The sequence below is a fragment of the Lacerta agilis genome, chromosome 7 (genome assembly GCF_009819535.1).
Source record: "Lacerta agilis isolate rLacAgi1 chromosome 7, rLacAgi1.pri, whole genome shotgun sequence".
In the NCBI taxonomy this organism is placed as follows: domain Eukaryota; kingdom Metazoa; phylum Chordata; class Lepidosauria; order Squamata; family Lacertidae; genus Lacerta; species Lacerta agilis.
This window is the reverse complement of record NC_046318.1, coordinates 32,241,841-32,262,531: the sequence shown is the minus strand read 5'-3', so window position 1 is coordinate 32,262,531 and position 20,691 is coordinate 32,241,841. Positions and strand designations below refer to the sequence as shown.

Genomic DNA, 20,691 nt, shown 5'->3' with positions numbered 1-20,691 from the left:
GCTGAGAGCCTGGGTGCCAGTTCCACCTCGGCAAGTTCTTGGAGATGATTTTTGCTTGTAACACCCCATAGGCCTAAGTAATGCAGCTGATTCCCCCAGTGGGGGGAGGGATCCTGGATGAATCACATGAGTTTTGGCTCTCATATTTGTTTCGGAAAATGAGAATCCTTTGAACTTTGCACTTCTTTGAACTTTGCAATGCTGTTCTCCAAATTTTTTTTAGAGGAAAGGGTATGCTAAATGTGAAAAGTACATACAACAATTCTTTACGTTAGGGATTGCTTGTGAAAAAACAGGCACAAGGCAAGATTGCATGCAGAAATTTGTATACCAGGTGAAATGTGCCTGATGAATTTTCATGGAAACTTTTTTTCTTAATCACAATCTGCTACTTCTTAAGACTAGAAAAATGAGAGAGAAGTCAAAGTAGATGGATTTGTGCATCCTTACTGGTAAGCCTGACTGACTATGGCCAGTCTTACATGGCATGCCATGCTTCCTGTGCGGGCCGAGGTCCCGCTCCCCACACAAGAACTTCTACATTTGCGCAGGAACACAGGAAGCTGCCTGAGACCAAGTCAAACCATTGAACCACCTACTGCTGATAATGACTTGCACTGGCGTTCCAGGGTTTCATGCAGAAGTCTTTCCCAGCTCTGCCAAAAGATAGCAGGGATCATAATGGGGAACTATGGCATGCCAAGTATTTGCTCTAGCACTAAGCTACAGCTCATCTTCTCCTAAATGTTTTGCCCATGGAAGGACAATGTCACAGGGTTCTGAAGGTTACAAATTATTCAACTGATGGAGCAAGGTTTGCTTTTGCATCCTCCTGTGTTTGGTAAGCTGCCCCCATTCTAAGCAGTTTCTGAATCTTATTCAGAAATAAGATCAGTTATTATACAAGAAAGGGCCTTTTCTGCAGTGGCTCCCCGTTTGTGGAATGCTCTCTCCAGGGAGGTTGACCTGGTGCCTTCATTATACACCTTTAAACCAGGCAAAAATGTTCCTCTTTAACCAGGCCTTTGGCTGATTGACACCCGATGCCCTTTTAAAATGTGCCTGGGGGGAATTTATTTGGTTTGTTTTTATTTTGATTTCGTATGTCATGTTTTTATGTTGCGATTTTAATCCTGTGAATCGCCCTGATTCACGAAGTAGACGAGGGACCGCAAGTCACGATACATTTCTTAATTCACACTTGCTAGCGAATGAGTTGCCCTTTCCTTGATTTGTAATCTTAAAAAGCAATCTGTGCTTCAAATGGCTTCTTTATGCACAGGCTGCCATTGCTGTAATGTGCAGTGGAAGAATGAGGCTCAAGCCCACAGAAAAGCACCAAGTGGCTCGGCGTGCTGGTAGCAGAGACTGAACCAGTTTGGGAGGGGACCGGTTCTTAAGCGCTGCTACAATAGAGGGTCTTTATAAAGCCCCTGCTGAGCTGTGCATTCAGAACACCCTGATAAATCAGGCGTTTCACTGGAGCCATAAAAAGCGATGAGAGGAGCATAGGGAAGGCACTAGAGAGCGATCGTCCTCTGAATGCTGCTGAAATAAAGGAGAGCATTATCAAGGATCCGCTGCGATACCCACAAGGAACTGCCGTCTTGTCGCCACCAGGATGTTTCTGCACGAGTGTCACTGTATGGAGATGGAAAATACTAGTTCTTTTCACTTCTCTTTTCCCTGTTTCAATTTCAATTTTTTTAAAAAAAAAACCACCCCAAAATGCCAGACACTAATTTCTGCTCTGGACCTCCTTGTCAGTCTTTGAAGAGACACTCCACGTGAATATAAAATAAAACAAAAGCAGGTTCTCTTATACTAGATTTTAAAAAATCCTTAAAAAGCTTTACATTATTGGCTTCTTTTAGTGGGGTGGGACCTATATCACCTGTTTCTTTTTCTATCTGCATAGGATGTGTTTTTAGGCTTTCATTGGTTGTGTTTGTTATACAGTGGTGCCCCGCTAGACGAATGCCTCGCTAGACGAAAAACTCGCTAGACGAACGGCATTCGTCTAGCTGAAGCTGCCCCGCAAGACCAAAAAGTCAATGGGGCTGCTTCGCAAGATGAAAAATGTTCGTCTTTTTTTTTTCGTTTAGCGAAAGCGCGGCTGTCATTGCCGCTTCGCTAGACGATAAACCCGCTAGACGAAAATTTTCGCAGGACGAATTATTTTCATCTAGCGGGGCACCACTGTAATCAGTTTTAGTAGATATACTTACATTTCTGTAAGTCACTTGGGATCACATTTGTGAGGAAAGCAACTAACATAAAAACTGTCTTAGCAGAGTATTATACCATAAAACTGGGCCGGTGACACCAAAGGCTCATTTTCTTGCCATTGTCAAATTAGCCTCACCAATTCAGGGAATGACCAATGACGCTCCGGCAGATGACTTCAGTGGGATATAAGCGTTCAGGTGATCTCTGAGGTACCCAGGACCTAAGCTGCTACTAATAAAGTGGGTGTAAACACACAATGGGTGCCATGGGCAGAAAAAAACAGGTGATACTGCTCTGTAGCAGTGAGTACCACCACACACACACACAAGCACTGACTATTATTTCTATTTTTATTGCGTTCGTTCATTGCTTACTACAAGAATGTCTGAAAGCGGCTTACAATTATAAAAAACATACATAATAGAGAAATGTAAAATACAACAGAATGATAAAAGAACTTGAATGACTAAATGTGCCCCTCTTGCACCAACAGGAAAAAGGATAAATCCTGCCTCATCCTGCTAAAAGAGGAACACCAATATAAGCTAGGGTATCATCATATCACCTGACTCCAATTAAAGGCCAAATGCCTGGATGAACAGGATTGGCACCTTAAAGTTGTTAAAGATGTAACCAGGCACATCTCTCCAAAGAGATCATTCCGCAATTGGGAGCCACCACTGAAAAGGCCCATTTTTGTGTTGCCACTCACAGAAGCTCCCTCGGAGGGGGCACACAAATAAGGCCCCCCCCCAATGATTGAAGCAGGGTGTAGGTAGGTTCACGTGGGGAGAGGGAGTCCCTTCCCTGAGGTATTGGGGTCCTGAGTCACAGAAGGCTTTATAGGCCAAGACCAGCATTTTGAATTGAGCCAGGAAACTAATCAGCAATCAATGCAGTCAGCCATTGGGGTTATATGCTCAGATTTCCTACTTCCAGTTAACAATCAGGCTGCCAAATTCTGCACTAGATATAGTTTCCAAGCTGCCTTCGAAGGTAGCCCCCTGTATAATGCATTGAAGTAAAATAAAAGTACAATCTGCACCTGGGGGGGGGGAATGAATGCACCCCAAATCTACTCCTTTGTTAGAAACTTTTATTTTTATTTGCGTTTTTTTAAAGAACTAAATAATCAGATCATAAAAAGTAATACTATAAACCTGTTCTCACAAGCACAGAAGTGGTGGTGCTAACTTAGCTTCACCTCCTTACCCTGCCTTTTGACACTTGAGATGTGTGTTTTAAGAACCCACCTTATTTTTGTAATATTGCTTTCAATTGTTTTTGATATTGTGTAATATTGGTTTTTTATATTAATGTTGTGTTTTAATAGCTGTAACCTTTAGGCTGAAGGGCAGGTAATATTGCATCAGCAGAAGCAGCAGCAGCAGCAGCAGTAGTAGTAATAATAATAATAATACTAGAGGCCTAACTGGGATGGTTAAATTCTGGCCTGACGCGAGAGATGCCATTGCTCCGAATCTATGAGAAGTATCATGTTTATGCTTGAAGCTAACAAGAATAAAGTGTTGGCTGGTACATAGAGTTCATTGCCTTTACGTTAAGAAATAATGCCTTGAACGGATGCTTACAAGTTGGAATTAATTTGATCAAAATAAAGCTTGGGTGGAGTTGGCCGAACCTGGAAGGAACTTAACAAAAAAGATGACATGTTGTGCATGTGCAAGAGAGGTGGAGAGAAGGATGGAAGGAGTTTAAGGCCAGATAGGTTGGGGTTCCTGTAAAGCTGAGATTGTCTATTGTTTTTGTTACATATTTTAGAGCACAGGGGGATAACCTGCATTCTGCTCCCAATCTCATTCTATGCAGCCTCCAACACCTCCTCAGTGTGCCCCATTCCCCCTTTCCCATCTTGATTTTTCCAGGTTTTTAAAATCGTCCCCCCCCCCTTTCAGAACACTTAAAAGGGTCAGTATTTTATTTGAAAAATATTCATAAAATATATATTAAAAAGTATTGATTGCATGGCTTGGGGTTATTTTACTTTCTTGCTAATTGTATCGCTTTAAATGTGCATTTTATATTTGACTTCCTTTAGAAATGCTAAGATCATTTTTTAAATTAACTTTGCTGTGTTAAATGTACAATCACCTTAGTAGGATTTTATTTTGAAGTCTTTAAGATAATATTTAGTTTAATACTAAATATAAACTAAATATTTTAGTTAATAATTTAGACAATTACATTGCTTTGAATGTATATTTGGCTTTCTTCTGTAATGTTTCACTCTGGGTTGCTTCATCTGACGTTTTAATGTATGTTGTAAACCACTTTGAGATTTTTATCTTAAAAACAGAAAGTGGTCTAGAAAGGAAATGAATCATCGTCGTCATAACAATAGTCCCCCCAGCTGCATTTAACAAATGATTAGACTTCGATTGTCTCTCTCTCTCCCTACCTAGAACATTACTGTCAGAAATTATTTTCACTTCCTTTTCAGAATACGTACAATGTGGTCAGAAAAAAAGCTCTTTATATGTATTTGACAGTAATCCATTAACTTCACTAAACAGATATTACTTTTGATCACACTTGCATTTGACAAATGCTATAGAAATTAATATTTCTTTATAGGGTTAGAGCCTGTCAATTAGCGTTGCTTAGGTTCTGTACGATGATCACTAAGCACTGGGAGTTGGCCAGTCAATAAGAGCACTACTAAAATCCTCACCTTAAAATGAATAAAAACAGGGGAGGATTGTGCTGTGATCATGACACCGCCTTGCAACAACCTCTCGGCACTCTCTTAACCAGAATGAGCTTTGTGTTGGTTTGTCACCATTTGGCATTAATGCGAAGACTTGTTCTCAAGGAACAATTGCGCTTACAGCTGATGGATGGAGCTGCCCAGCAGATCACTGTGAACTTCAATAACCTCACAGCCTTCACCCACTGTATGGCAGCTAAACAGCGTCGGCCAATGAAAGAATTAATCAGGTAAGTTGCTGTGTGTCCATTTGCTTCCATTCGTGCTTGCTTTCCTTATCTTGTTCACCGCTGCCGGAGAATGGCAATGAATGTGTTATATAAATGAACCGCATCAAAAAGCAGCCCAGATATAAGCTATAATTGCCATTGCCATGTCTATTGCATTTTTTTATTTTATTCTGAGTCGTTATTCTAAAGGTTGTTTTCATTATGAGAATAAGTTATGAGGCTGCATTCAACTAACTTTTACTCAGCTGACCCACTGAAATAAATGGATCTAAGTTAGTCATGGCCATTAATTCTGATTACTTTACTCTGAATAAAGGTTAGTTCAATGCAACCCACTGTTCCCTGCAAAAACCTACCTCTTAAGAAGCAAAATATAAGAAGCAGTAAGTTATTAAGCCCTATTAACGATTCCAGTATTTCGCTTTCTCCTCCTACATATTCAATCTCTTTCTCTTTCCCCCCAGGCAGTTATTGCACTTGTTTGGTATAACTTTAGTTTTTCCTTATTATTCTAGAAGCAAGTGCCAACATATTTTTTTTAAATGACATATCCACAGAGCTTTTAAACGGATGAATTCTGTTTAACAGTAGCCACTGTTGTAACATAAGAATATGCTGTTAAAGTGCATCATAACTTCCTATTCCCAGCCAGTGTGGTGTAGTGGTTAAGAGCAGTGGATTTGTAATCTGGTGAACCAGGTTCACTTCCCCACTCCTCCACATGCAGCTGCTGGGTGACCTTGGGCTAGTCACACTTCTCTCTGAAGTCTCTCAGCCTCACTCACCTCACAGAGTGTTTGTTGTGGGGGAGGAAGGGAAAAGAGATTGTTAGCTGCTTTGAGACTCCTTAGGGTAGTGATAAAGCGGGGTATCAAATCCAAACTCTTCTTCTTCTTCTTCTTCTTCTTCTTCTTCTTCTTCTTCTTCTTCTTCTTCTTCTTCTTCCTTTACCATTGAGCATAACTCCCATGCATTGCAATTGTTCCCTCCACTTCTCTCCAGTACTTATGCATATGTTTTATTTCACAGTACATTATTATATACCACTGGATAATTCTTTCGAAGTTTCATTTCCTAGTGTTGCTCCTAACATGGCCAGAACAAATGCACACCCCTTGCTCCAAATGCTATCTCCACCTCTTCTAATTTAATTGCTCTTGTCATCTATGCAAACTTCTTCTGCCACAACATAAGATATTATGAAGATGTAAATACTCAAAATCAAGCTGTGAAACCTTCCAGATACTGTTAGGCTCCAGGAGGGCTAACAATTGGGGCGATGGATGTTGTAGTCCACCTGGGTAAGCATGCGTAAGAATGGATTGTAAGTCGCAATTAGCATGTTGAACATTTAGAACAGTGTCTCCCCCTTCTGTCCCTTTCATTTCTTCCTTTGCAAAGGTCCCGCTTGCCTCATCCCTAGCCAGTGTGCTGGTGATCAAATGATGACATACATACACCTGCCAACTTCACAGAAACTTTGCTTCTTTTAAAACGGCATCTAGTGCTACCTTCTACAATACGAAATATCAGGAATAAAAGAAGCAATCTAGTGCAACACACTACAGTTGCTAAAGGAGGTGGATGGGGCCCTAAGCGATACACCAAAACTCTCAGCAATTTTTAAGTGGGTAAAAGGGTTTGGGAACAATGGCTCTAATACTCATAGCTGCCAACCTTTCCCTTTTTTGCGGGAAATTCCCTTATTATAGCATTGGGAAACAGCAGGGAGGGTTGACAGCTATGCTAATACTTAGGTCACATACCAAAAACTTCATTGTCCTCAGAGGGTTGCTGGGTGAGCCGGTCTGCTTTGGGGCTCGCTTTGTTTTCAGCTTCCTCCACTTTACCTTCAGGGTTCTGGAAAAAAAAATGTATATTACAAGAGTCAGCAAAGTAGCAGCAGTAAGAAATGATTGTTCATCAGCAAATAAGCAGTTCTTAATTTCTACAGAGAAACACACCAGGACCCAGGCTCATGCTGCTTTGAAGTCTGACCTCTAATCCTAGGAGTGACAAAATAGACTCTGTACAGGTGCATAGACCCTGTTTATAACAACTCTTCACATGCGCTGGGGAGCCAAAAACATGTCCAGAGGCTGACTCCTGGCTCAATTTTAAGCCCTGATTTTATGAAACTGACAGAAAGACATTTACTGATGTCAGTTTTCGGCTTTCGTCATGAGTCAATGGTGGTCGCTGCTCGCTGCCCTCTGACAATGTTGCCCAGCAGTGTATGGGGAGTGCACTGCATCCTGCTGTGCCGTTTAACCCCGCGTCTGCCAACCTGAATGGCAGATCAGGTGCGACCTGGGAGTGTGTCCATGCCATCGACGAGCCATGATTTGTGCTTGGTTCCTCCATAATTTGGAATATTGGCATTAATCAAGAGGTGCTCCTGGACTGGCATTTGGCAATGGGCTGCAATTAATCAGCTGCCGAAAGGACTGGGCTTGGTTCTTTGAAGGTATATGATTTTACAAAAAAAAAAAGCTTGGCCTTACACTGTGATTTTGGAAGCAAAGTATCTTAGAACTGTAGAGTTGGAAGGGACTATGAGGATCATCTAGTCCAGGGGTCAGCAACCCGTGGCTCCGGAGCTGCATGCGGCTCTTTTACACCTTTGCCGTGGCTCCGGGGCTCCGGGGCGGATACGCCCGTCCACTTCTCCAGCTGGCCAGCGGCAGCGGCCACCCTCCATCTGGCCAGCAGCCCGCCCTCCAGAGGCTGAGGGCGCTGCTGCTGTGCTACTCTGCTCATGCATCGTGCCTCGTTTCTGCCAGCGCAGGCGCAGCAGCAGACAGCAGCAGTTTCCCTCCGGAGGTGTGGCTGCTGCTGCTGGCGTGGAGCTGCTCCTGGCTGCTGCGTCGAGGCGACGACGAGGTAGGCAGCTGCGGGCTGGGCCAGGGGCGGAGGGTGGCGGGCGAGGGCGAGGGGGGAAGCCCTCTTTTTAAAAATGGTCGAGGAAGCGGCGCCTGTTTCCCTGCCGCTGCCTCCTTCACTCCTGGTTCCGCTTGCAGAACCGCGCTCTCGCGGGCGCGTGTCTCTCTCCGCCCCGGAGCAAGGCCGGGACGCCCCAAAAGGTTGCAGTTTTTCCTCTGTCCTGAGTGTGTGTTAGGGGAGCCTTGACAAAGCACCTGTTGGCGTGAAAGAGAGGAGTCCTAACTTGGATCGGTGTTCATGTGCAAAATCTATCGCCATTGTCATTAAGGGGGCAGGGAACTCCCCTAAAAAGGTTTGAACACTATGAACTACTACAGCCACCTGTATGCAAGTCAGCACAAACATCACAGGCTTCTCTGGTGCAATTCTGTGCTTTATTTAGCAAGAGAGGAGGTTGGAAGAGGTGAGCATAGCCTCTGGTCTGGAATATTAAGGGTAAAAGACACTAAGATTATTGTAAAAGCCAGCAGTCTTCAATTAGACATGGGACAAACATTTAACACAAGTGTGCAGTTGAGGACTCATTTTTTTTTAAAAAAAACAACAACAACAAATCAAATATTTGTATGCTGTTGCAACCCACCTTGGATCAGGCTGTGACCTGGTAGTGGTCCCCAGGGTGGATAAAAATGAATGATATTTTTTTAAAAAATGGATTTTTTAAAATTTAAATCAGATTTTTTTTATTTAAATCGGATTTTTTTAAATTTAAATCGGATTTTCAAAAATAAAATGCAGTGTTATATTTGTTTTAAATGTCACAATGGTTTTGCGGCTCCCAGGTTTTTTTTTTTCTTCGGAAACAGGTCCAGGTGGCTCTTTTTGTCTTAAAGGTTGCAGACCCCTGATCTAGTCCTACCCTCTACAATGCAGGAATATGTTGCTGTCCCAAATGGGGATCGCACCTACAACCTTGGCGTTATCGGCACCATGCTTTAACCAACTGAGCTATCCAGGAGCATTGGAGGACACCAAGAGCCCGCATAGAATAGGAAGCAGCGCATTGGCCATGAAACTGCAAGAACCTAGTTGGAATTCTGACTTGGCCTTGCCATGCCTGCAGTCTAACCCACCAAATTTTGATTTTGGGAATGGCCGCAGCTCACCGGTAGGGCATCAGCTTTGCATGTAGGTCTCAGGTTAATCCACGGCATCTGAAACCCTCAACAGTCGCTGCAGACAAGACTGAGCTAATGGTCTGACTTGGCATGAGGCAGCTTCCTATGTTCCTATGGCCCACCAAGCTGAATGAGGCCCTGCTAGGCTGGTTAGATGTACTGGATAGAGAATGAACAGAATTCATGGACACAGCTACACAGGGATTTCCCCTCCAGGTTCGGATGCTCTCATTCAGCATACAGAATCTTCACAAACCATACAAAGGCAAGTGGCCTGGCAGGTGAAGCACAGTTCAGAGGGCACCCCTTACAGATAATAACGTCTGAACAAGTATAGATGGGAACAGGAGAGCCATGAAGTATTTAGGTCGCAAGTATTGTGGGGCTTTATATCTCAAAACCAGAATGCTGACTTTGGCTTGTTTGCTAGCGGGTACCAGATGTTGTGAGAATTTTCTACTACAGATTAGGATGTAAAAACCTAACTCTAATCTAGCTGTCTATTTTTTCTTTCCCAGTGTCCTAAGATGTCCTGCAATCCATTGCTCACAATTTAATGAAAAGAGTGGAGAGAGCATCTTCCCTTTATAGTCTCTCAGCTGGCTGGAGAGATTCATGACCTGTTTGGGTGTGTTTTAATTACACAAATATTATATTTATGAGGTTTATATTAATTGCTTTTATTCTAATACAAATGAAAACGGGAGCCTATCCACATATATATAAACTCTCTTAAATCAACTATTTTATGAAGGCTACCAACTATGATGTAGAGTGCAGTCCTGTCAATGACTTCTCAGAAGTAAGCTCATTGAGTTGAACAGAATTTACACCCAGATTAATGTGCACTGGATTGCAGCTTCAATGCCTATGTCTATGCTTTGTTGCTGCATGAACTAAGCAGGTAATGCTTACTTCAAGGGTGGAGTACAGGTGGAATGGAGCAGGCTACAGTCCGGTCCACCTTGGCTGACAAAAGCCAGCTGCACCTGACCTCAGGACCGCAGTTGGCCGAAGAAAGTTGTGGCCAATTTTTTAATCCCAGAACACTGCCTTGTCCAGTTTGGTCATCTTTCTTGGGTAAGGCCTTGCTCCCTGGGGAAGGGTCACTATGGGTGGGTCTGTAATAACAACACACATGTTCTAAGGTGTTGTGGATTTGTTAAAGTTGGCGTTTGTGTGAACATAGTCTGTTTTACGGAATTAGGTTGTGTATCGCACTCATTTGCTTTAAAACACAAATGACGGCTAAAACATTACTGGATGTGGCCGTTTTGTGGCAGCCTTACTTACGTTCACGTGTCAAGTCTCTTCCACATATACCCAGAATATAAGCCATTGTTCTCCGAATGAACCAAAGCTTCTTTGAGTTATTTCTGTCTCAGTGGTGCTTTGTGCATTCTTGTGCTATGGGAAATTTCTGACAATAACTTGTCGCCTTCCACAGTGCTTCTCAAATGTTCTAGTGCTCTCTTGTGCTTGCTTCAGTATCTGCAGGATTTTGATCTTATTAAATTCAGGCCTTGGGCTAATTTACATCTGATGCCCTTTTAAATGTGTGGTCGTGGTGGTGGGGTTATTGGGTTGTCTTTGTTTTCTTATGTATTTTTGTGTTTTTTATATTGTAATTCTACGTTGTAAACTGCCCCAAGATCTACGGGAATCGGGCGGTATACAAATTTAATAATAATAATAATGATGATGATAATGGACAAAGATGCCTGTGAAGTGGAACATTTTGGAATGATTTGTTATCAAAGCAGAATGGGGGAGATTAATTTTGAATGTCAAAAATAAATAAATTATTGCTCTTCCTCTCTCTTTATATAAAAAATGCTTTCTAACATTACATAGTCAAAACAAAATAAAAAAAAACCAACATGGCTACCTACCTGTAGCATTACATAATAACACCTTCTGTGAAGGCTAGATTTCTCTTATCACTTACAAAGCGTTTTATTCAAGGAAGCCATTTTGTGCGCAGAACACCTTCTGCTCACAAAGCAGAACCTCCCTTCCCTCTCCTCACACTGTGCACCCCACCAAACCCCCCAGAGCAGATTTAGGGGAGTGCAAGGTATGTGAGCGTAGAGGAGAGGGAAGGGAATATACAATAAATAACTATTTCAAAGAGAAGAGAAATGAACAAAATGTACAAAAAGATGCCAGGAGGTGAACACGAAATTAAATGAGGAAAATAGTGAAGAGGGGAGAGAGCAATGCAAATTTAAGGTGGCAAAGGGGATTTGCAAGACAACATGGAGCCACAAACTGCACAAAGTGAATAAGATCAGGTGGGGAGGGGTCCCCAGATTTCAATTGTTCTTCTATAGCTCAGCTGGTTGGAGCGGGTGCTGATAATGCCAAGGTTGCAGGTTCAGTCCCTGTATGGGATGGTTGCATATTCCTCCATTGTAAGAGGTTGGACTACATGATCCTCGGGGTTCCTTCCAACTCTACGATTCAATGATTCTCCTGTCAAAACAGAACCAGACCCCAGTCTCTGTGCTTTCTCCATGTGCTTGCTTGCCGTTTGTATAGCTCTAAGTAAGTCATCTTAGAACACTTGTCCTCATGGTTATCTCTGATTTTGTAGCACAAGAGTTCGCGAGGATTTTCAACGGCTCCACCTCATTTCCCAAACATAGGAAATAGCTGTAAGAGCAGTGCGGCCAACCTCCCGGGTTTTAATGTAGAATTGAGGGTTGGATCCAAACTCAGGAGGCAATCGAAGCCCCTGCCACCAGCAGGTTACAGGAAGCTGCCTTCTACAGAGTAGACCATCAAGGCCAGGATTACCATCACTCTCCAGAGTTAATGGAGCATCTTAGCCATTGCCACATACACAGCCCTGCCATTCACACTGTCTAGGGCAGGTGGTGAAGAAAAGCCTCTTTGCTGTGCCAGCTGGATCCAAGCAGGGCTGAGTGGAGGGATACTACCACCTGGTACTGGAATGAATGTTTTGATCATTCTGCCTATCATACACAGCCCATAGGCTTTTACATGAGTAAGTCAGGATCGAACCCAGAATTCAGGCAAGTTGAAGGTGCAAGGTGTCCGAGACTTAACAGGACAAGGCCATGATTTAGGTGAGAGACTGAGAAAGAACAAATATGCTGCTCTGATGCTTCCAAGAGAAGTGAAAGAGACAAATTCATTCATTACACTGTTTACACACTTCTGACTTGACATTAGTACAGCCATTAAGCAATTAGGCAGAGACAGCCGAGAATCCCAAGATGCGGATGTATAATACAGGAATGTCATAAATAAAAGCCACTTTCCTGAATGAAAGACATACCGTGATTTATTTCAGCACTGATTTTTATGCCTAATCCTAACCCTTATCTATCATAACCCTGAAGCTATAAACCTGTACATTCCAGAAGCAAGAATGTTTGAAATGCTGCAAGATCTAAACATCTGCTCTGGGTTTATTGCAGATTGCAGAGCAATAAAACCTATAATCCTAAGAATTTAGCAGCAGAAAATGAAAAAAACAACAACAACCCTCCTCTGTGTTGTGTTCACAGATGGTATTGAAGAGTGTTTCCGGGACGACATGGAAGCATTAATGATTTGAAATTAAACAATGCTAATAAACCAACCAGCCATGTAACCAGTGTTAGAAACTGAGATATGAAAGCCAGGAGCTAAATGGCACCTTAAACATAGGTTATGGGCACAACAATGGAATGTCTAGGCACACTTTTTAATAGCAAGAATACAAAGCTGAAAATGAATAACTGCAGCTGAAACATTACGATCATTTTTCACATGGTCTAGTCCTTCCCCTGCCCACCTCCCCCTAATATTCTCAAAAGGGTCTCTTTTCCAGTCTTCAGAGAGTAGCTGGAAGCGTGGAGGCAGAAAAACCTCCTCCTTTCCTTCCACTCTGCAATTTTAATATGAAATCTTAGGTGCAGTACTGCACCCAGAGCTCAGAAACTGCTCGCCCTAGTGAAATTCCCTGTCGCAAAATGTGCCTAGAACAATGGAAGTTTTGAACACTGCACATAACATTCCCATCTTCTTCAATTCATTTAGCTTTACTGATAAATTCTGTATTCAGGTGAGATTGCAGATATTGTACAACTGTGATACAGTAGATTGAGATTTGTTTGTATCTGGTAATCTGGCAACCACAAGAATTTAACGATGGAAAGTTTGTATCCATATGAAATCAGAACCAGGTAACATCAGTAGAAATTAACTCAGACCAAAATAAAATTATTTGCAACTGCATAAACCTGAAATTCTGAATTTTGCAGGGAGATCACAACATTCTCCTTTAGAAATGTGTCTGTATATTTAACAGATGTTAAAATAGAATGGGATTAAACAAATTGGAATAACACTATATAAAACCAGAATGAATAAAAGTAGGAACAAACTTAAGATTTTGACTCTCAAAAATTCCCCCTTGTTGTAAATCACGACAGGAAAGGATGCTCATCCCTGTGCTTAAATGTGCCCAGTAATATTTAGTAGCCATCTGTTCATCAACTTGACCAACAGGCAGAGAGGCAGGCTATGGAGATGCCTTGAGGTCCCCTTCTTCACTTAACCACAGCCATGCATGGCAGTGAAATGTCTGAAAATGATTGAGATTGCTGGGGAGGTGTCTTCTTCTGTCCATACTCCAGTCTTTCAGCCAAGCTAAACTTTCTGGAAATGTGCTGAATGCACTATGAATATGACAGTGGCAACTGACACTAGGCTGAGTATGTCTTTGTTGGGCTCTCAAAGGAGTCTAGGCCACAAATGTGAATATTGCAATCACAATGTTCTTTTGGAACTCGCTGAAGAACAACATAGGCAGCCTCATAAAAGCCTACAGGATATAAACTACCTGAAAGTTATGTGAAATGGACATTATATCTCGGACACTGCAAAAACTCTGTGTTAAAAGTACCTGGGGAGAAACAGAAGCTGGAGAGATTTATAATGTGAGCTCCTAAAGCCATCTATTACAAGTACACTACAGTTAATGCAATGGAGCGCTGATGAGGTATCTGTACTATAAGAGAGCAAACAAACACAAATAATAATAATAATAATAATAATAATAAGGAAGCAGGAAAGGTAGGCTAGCAACTGGAGACACTGAGAAGCACACACACACACACACACACACACACACACGTGTTTTTCAGCAGTTGTCTAATGGTGTAAAGCGCTTTTGATTGTCCAGAGGAAATTATTATTACTACTATTATTTATTATATTATGCAAACTCGGCAGATCTCAGGGAGGTTCACAACATAAAATTACAATATACAAACCACAAAATACATAGTAAAATTAACAACAAACCAATAACCCCCCCCCCCCACAACAGGTGTGTGTTAATCATGGGCATTGGGTGTTAATCAGCCCAAGGCCTGGTTGAAGAGGAACATTCAGCTACCAGCACTAATAGAACTACAAATACCATATGGACTGCTAAGTTTCTTTAAGGGGGGGAACTAGGGGAACCAGCAAAGGCCTTCAGTGAATGTAGTGTGAGACAAAGCTGGACTAATTCTAGGGGATGGCTCCTGGTTCAATGAAAAACTTCCATAGTAGGAAGGCGTTTGCCTTTCTTCACTGGACCGCCCACCTGCTCCATCTCACCTGCTGCAGGTGAGCTATGGTGCTTCACTGGCACAAGGGTCAACTTCAAGGCACTCACATAAGGGATTTGAGACCTGGATGTTAGTAATCACCACGCCTTGAGTGACCCGGCAGGTAAAAGGGGGATGATTCTGTCAAATTAATCTACAATTATATCCTAAAGGAAATTATTTCACAACGCTGGGGACATTTATTTCTTGAAGCCACTATATAATTCTTTTTAGGCTGTTAACTCATTTATAATGCTGCAATTCATCATCATCCTACCTCGCCACCACATGCCTGGTGGTATTCTAAAGCAAACCCTTTACCTCAATTTTGGACTAAGCTTTTATCCACAGGTCAGTTCCATCCCTGTCATAAGCTCATTATTTTCCGCAATCATCTCAGAATAAAAAAAAGAAAACAAGAAGGCTTCCCTTCTTTGCCGTGCTAACAAAGAAAAAAAGCGATCGGTGTCTCTACCTTTCTTATTCCAAGTACGAAGACGTTAGCATGTCAATGAAATTTCTAATATATTTTTTTCAAAATTACTGCAATTGCTATATAATGGATGAAAGATTTCCTAACATTAAAAAATATATTTTCCTATTGCAATAGCAGCATGCACCCTGAAGTGAAATGTTTGCTCAACATGAACATAATTTCCTGATGCTATCCTTTTCTCTTTGCAGCAGGGATGGGGAACCTGTGGCTCACCAGCTGTTGCTGAACGACACTACCCATTATCCTATTTAACATTATTTCAAAACCACTGATCATTTAAATAATCTCCAAGCAGTGCACAACATTATTATAAAATATACAATATAAAACCACCAACATAAAACCCGTAACACTAAAACCAGCTTCAGAAAATACAAAGCTTCAACACAAATAACTGGGGAAAGCCGGAGCAAAAATATAAGTATTTAGATGATGTGTAAACAGATGGTGCTTCCTGTACAGCAGGGGGCAGTAGTGGATGGCAAGGTGGGGCAGAGGCTTTTTCCTGACCTCCCAGCAGGTGAGTTGCTGTTACTTACCAAGGTTTAGAGAGGTGAGGTGGCAGGGAGGGCAGCACAGTGCAGAAGCTATAGCAGGGGAACAGATTGGCTCTGCTTGGTACATTTGCACTTTGCTGACCTCGCCGCCACCTTTCCCCCCTCCCTCCCAGTAAGCAGCAACAATTCACTTGTCTCCACCCCACCATACCACCTCCTATCAGCAACGGGGAAGATATCCCAAAGAATAGGCACAGCAGTCGAAAATGCCCCTTTCCAGGTCACTGCTACGGAATAATCTGCAGGTTGTAATGCCACTAATAAAATTTCCCCCAATGATCTTTGCAGCAGGTCTGGAAAGTTCTTACGGGTTTATATGTTAACAACAAGACCTTGAACGGGGACAGAAGCTACCAGTGCAGGAACCTCCACACAGGTGTTAGATATGCAGAACCAGGTCCCCGCTCCCCGGCCACTAGTTTCTGGTTCAATCTCAAGAGAAATCCCAAATGGAGTTCATTAAATTAATCCAACTATTAGATTACCTATGTGTCAGTCACAGTGGCCAAGTTATGCCAGGCCAGGAAAAAGCATAGTTGGTGTACCAACTGGAGTTTGTAACAGGTGCTCCTTACAACATTGTCTCTAGAGACAATGATGACTCTAGTAACACCTCTAAACTATACAGCTGTTCTTGCACAGGGTGTGCAAATCCATGCAGAACAGGTAAATTCTGGGAACCGCTTTTCACTCAGTCTGTCTTATTCAATTTCAGTTTAATGGCCCTTATCCAGACCACCATTGCATCCAGGCCCCAGTTGAGTACAGGCAGAGCCTCTGCTGGTGTAACGGAGAATTAAAGCCACATGTTATCAGCATACTGATATGTGAGTGTAGTGGTTAAGAGCGGTAGACTCGTAATCTGGGGAACCGGGTTCGCGTCTCCACTCCTCCACATGCAGTTGCTGGGTGACCTTGGGCTAGTCACACTTCTCTGAAGTCTCTCAGCCCCACTCACCTCACAGAGTGTTTGTTGTGGGGGAGGAAGGGAAAGGAGAATGTGAGCCACTTTGAGATTCCTTCGGGTAGTGATAAAGCAGGATATCAAATCCAAACTCTTCTACCACACCCCAAATCTCCAAATGATTACTCCCAATGGCTTCCAACAGATATTAAACAGCATAATTCCTGACTATTGGTCATGGTGGCCAGGACTGATGAGAATCCAGCACTATCTGAATGGCTACACTTTCTTCATTCTTGCTTTACAATGTAAATATCTTCCTTAAAATACTATACCGGTAATCAAATCCAAGTAACTGATCAGCAAGTGTGTTACATTACAGAAGCTTATGGGCTTGTATCCAATACTGCACTAAGTAAGTGTTGCATCAATGCAAAGACTCCTGGTAGTGCCCCTACAAGTTTGCCACAAATCTGCTCTGGAGGGTAGGGGGGGGAGCCCCCCGAACAGACTGAGGGGGAAATGGGGAGAGGAGAGAGGGGAAGCTGTGTTGCACAAGCAGGAATCCTTGTGCTGACAGGACGTTTACTCAGCATTTCCTTAGATACAAGCCATGACGTGCAAATCATAGACATATGCAACAATGCTAATGGTTTATATAGGTTTCCCTTAGATTTAAGAAAAAACTAAAACCAGGTAGATATGGCTAGCTAAATACTAAATCAAAAACATTAACTGCTGCATTTTAGTGTTTGGTTTTATTTATTTACAACAACAGTGGCATTTGCACAATATTTGGCTGACCTCAGAAAGTCTAGCAAGAAGAGAGCTTCATATCACATGAAATTTCTGGAGCAGCTTCAGATAAATATCTATGATTTCTAGCGAAGATGTGGAAATTGCAAGGAAATGATTCACCCAAATACCATAGCAGGGAGTGGCTTGTTGCCTTTCACTCCCAGGTGACAGCTGATTCATCTACAAATAGAAAGTCCTGTTCTGCTAGAAACAATCCATTATTTTTCACCCAAACATGGTGTGTCATATCTATACAGTTGTTGTTGTTTTTTCCAAAAAAGTTCTTTTGTACAGCTAGACTACAGTTTGAAACTTAAAGAAACTTATCTCACATGTCTCATTTGGTGAAATGCAACTCCAGAAACTATCCTGGGAAATGAAAGGGGATGTTTAATGACATCTTGTGGTTAAAGGAAGGTATCAATTTTAACTGCAACTAGACATGCCAAAAACAGCCTGCAGTTCTAGTTACCCTTTCTCTCATAATGTAGTAGACGTACAAATGATCCATCAATCACGGAGGCCACGTTTTTAAGGCCGTTATAGCATTCCAGGATATTGTGCTATTTCTAGTGTTATAGCATTCTAGGATATTAATGTGCTATTTCTAGTAAACTCAAATTATATTTGAAAACAACAAATTCCAGATAGCAGTAACAAGCACATGTACTGACATGAGAACAGCAATACCAGAGAGAAGCCCAAGTTTATTTCCAGAACATACCCTACGGATAAGAAACATTTCAATCCTTTTTCAGCTGAGCATTATTTGGTGACAGAACCTATGGAGTAAGCTGTCTTGAAGTAAAATGGTGGATGACAGCACAGTAAACACAACTGCACCATCAATATTAAGTTCTCCTTCTAACAAGGCAGGCAAAGAGGGGAATCAACAGAGGTGAAACCGCAACAGTGGAAAGAATTATGGAAATAAGGACACCATCTCTAATTGAGCAAAGGAAATAAGTTGGAAATATACTGTGGAAATGTATCTGGCTAGACATATAACCCTCTTGGGATTAGCTAGCAAAAAAATTGCATTTTGATCATCAGTTACTGTTTTTTTAAAAAGGAAGGAAGGAAGGAAGGAAGGAAGGAAGGAGATCGATCAATTGCTACAATTAATAAGAGCTCTGATTTAAGTAACTGGAAAAAGCGGGAATAAATTTGCTGAAAATGAAGGGGTGATATTTTTGGATTGTTGTAAATTTGCAATAATATCTGGAACATTATAACTGAGGATACCCTACACAATTTATTGTGGGGCAGAAACACAGAAAATATGCAAAAGAAAATATATGAAAAGTGATTCTCTCTCTCTCTCTCTCTCTCTCTCTCTCACACACACACACACACAGAGAGAGAGAGAGAGAGAGAGAGAGACTTATATTAATGAATTTGCTGTGAATTATGAGTTCTCTCTCCATTTAAGTTATCCTGATTATTTTATTTTCAGATAGAATGGATCTGTATCACATCTCTGCCACTGGTGAGATACAATGTTTATCAAATGAGAGAATGTGGACATGGCTTATCAAAATAGCAATTGTCTTCGGCTAATTACACCTACCGATGACCTTCTATTCCACGAGGCGCCTAAGATTCACTTTCCAGATGTGACTCTGCTTTCAGCTATGGACAACCCAAAAGTATTTGGGAAGCTCATGAGCATACTCTGTTTCTGATCAGGAAGACTCAGAGGAATTCTGGTCACTCCAGCTCAATAAAAAAAAAGTAGATGCAGCAGAGAAGGCTATCTGGATAGCATGCCCACAACAAAAATAAAAATAAATATATAGGTGTGCACATAAGTGAAGAGGAGAGCAGAACAGGGAATTTGCTCACCTGCAAAAAGACCTTTTGCTTCAATCAATGGTTTCATTTCAGTTTGCTCATTCTTTCAAAGCCAGTGGAAAACTCAGCCGTATTATACTTCATTACTCAGGAATCCTGGCTTGCAGTTTCCCAACTTACTTCTTTCCTACCTCCTCAAATATAATCCATCAGATTTGGCTCATTAGATCTTCTGGCCAATGGGACGGCAAAGAAAACACATAAAAGTGTCAGTGATCTGTTTAATACTCAGCGTCTTGTCATTACACAATAAGAATGAGAAGAACTTATAGAAAATCTGTTTCACGGGAATTAAGCAAATTTACAAGTGGAATATTTCCCAATTACACCTCACAGCTAAGCCTGTTTTCTCCTCCAGGCCAGGTGGAAATAGAAAACCGGTGCCCTTGGCTCCCAGCCTATATCTCGCAGCCTGACATGTAGCAGCTGGGTGACTGAGGAGCAGCTTTTCATTTCCATCGCACATGGACACCAGCAAGCAAGCACATGATGTCAGGGCTGGACTCCCAAGCAGGTCAGCAGGTCTCTATTGTCAGATTAGAATTGGAATGGGGACTCTACAAAGTAGGAATAGCCCTAGTGGGGGCCCCCCATCATCTCCCATCACCCCTGACCATTGTTCATGTTGGCTCAGGCTGTTGAAATTCAACAGCATCTGGAAGACCCCAGACTCGCCCTCCTTGCTTTAGACTCCACTAGCTTCTATTGCTCTTCTCTTTGGTCTTTTCTCCAGTTCTTTCTAGATCCTGATTCTGCATGTGTTACTGGAATATGATCACAACATGTCAGTCTTAATAACTAATGAGCTGAATTCTGCTTCCAGTTGAAATTGCTTTATCAACCCAGAAATCTGTGAACAGATTCTTAAGAGATCTTTTGTCAGGTCTATTTATCATCAAAATAATACGTGGAGTACCTCCATGTAACTAAGGCTCTCCAGGGAAGTGGTTATTCCAGATATGTTCCTCCCAAGAGGTACTTTAATCTTCCTTTGATGAATGACTTGCTGCTATAAAACAAGCAGAAATGCTATTTGACTTGTATTAAACCGATGTCTCTGCAGGAATGGATAGGTGCATTAGAAGCAGACACAGACTCTCTTGGTCTAAGAAATATTGCCATTAGAAATGGGTCATACGAAATTGCAGACCCACTGAGACCCAGCTGAATGGCCAACCTTCTTCAGCCTAAAAGGCCATACACCACAGACTTAAAAGGATGAAAA

General features: G+C 42.0%; 1 protein-coding gene across 2 annotated transcripts in view; it reads right to left on the bottom strand.

Moving 5' to 3' along the window:
• The window catches only part of MBP (myelin basic protein), a 96,233-nt gene that overhangs the window by 47,278 nt on the left and 28,264 nt on the right, over nt 1-20,691 (bottom strand). For both annotated transcript variants that reach the window (XM_033154775.1, XM_033154774.1), the window contains one exon: nt 6,954-7,047. In XM_033154775.1, the coding sequence (XP_033010666.1) occupies nt 6,954-7,047 (94 nt within the window). The remainder of the gene's footprint in view (nt 1-6,953; nt 7,048-20,691) is intronic.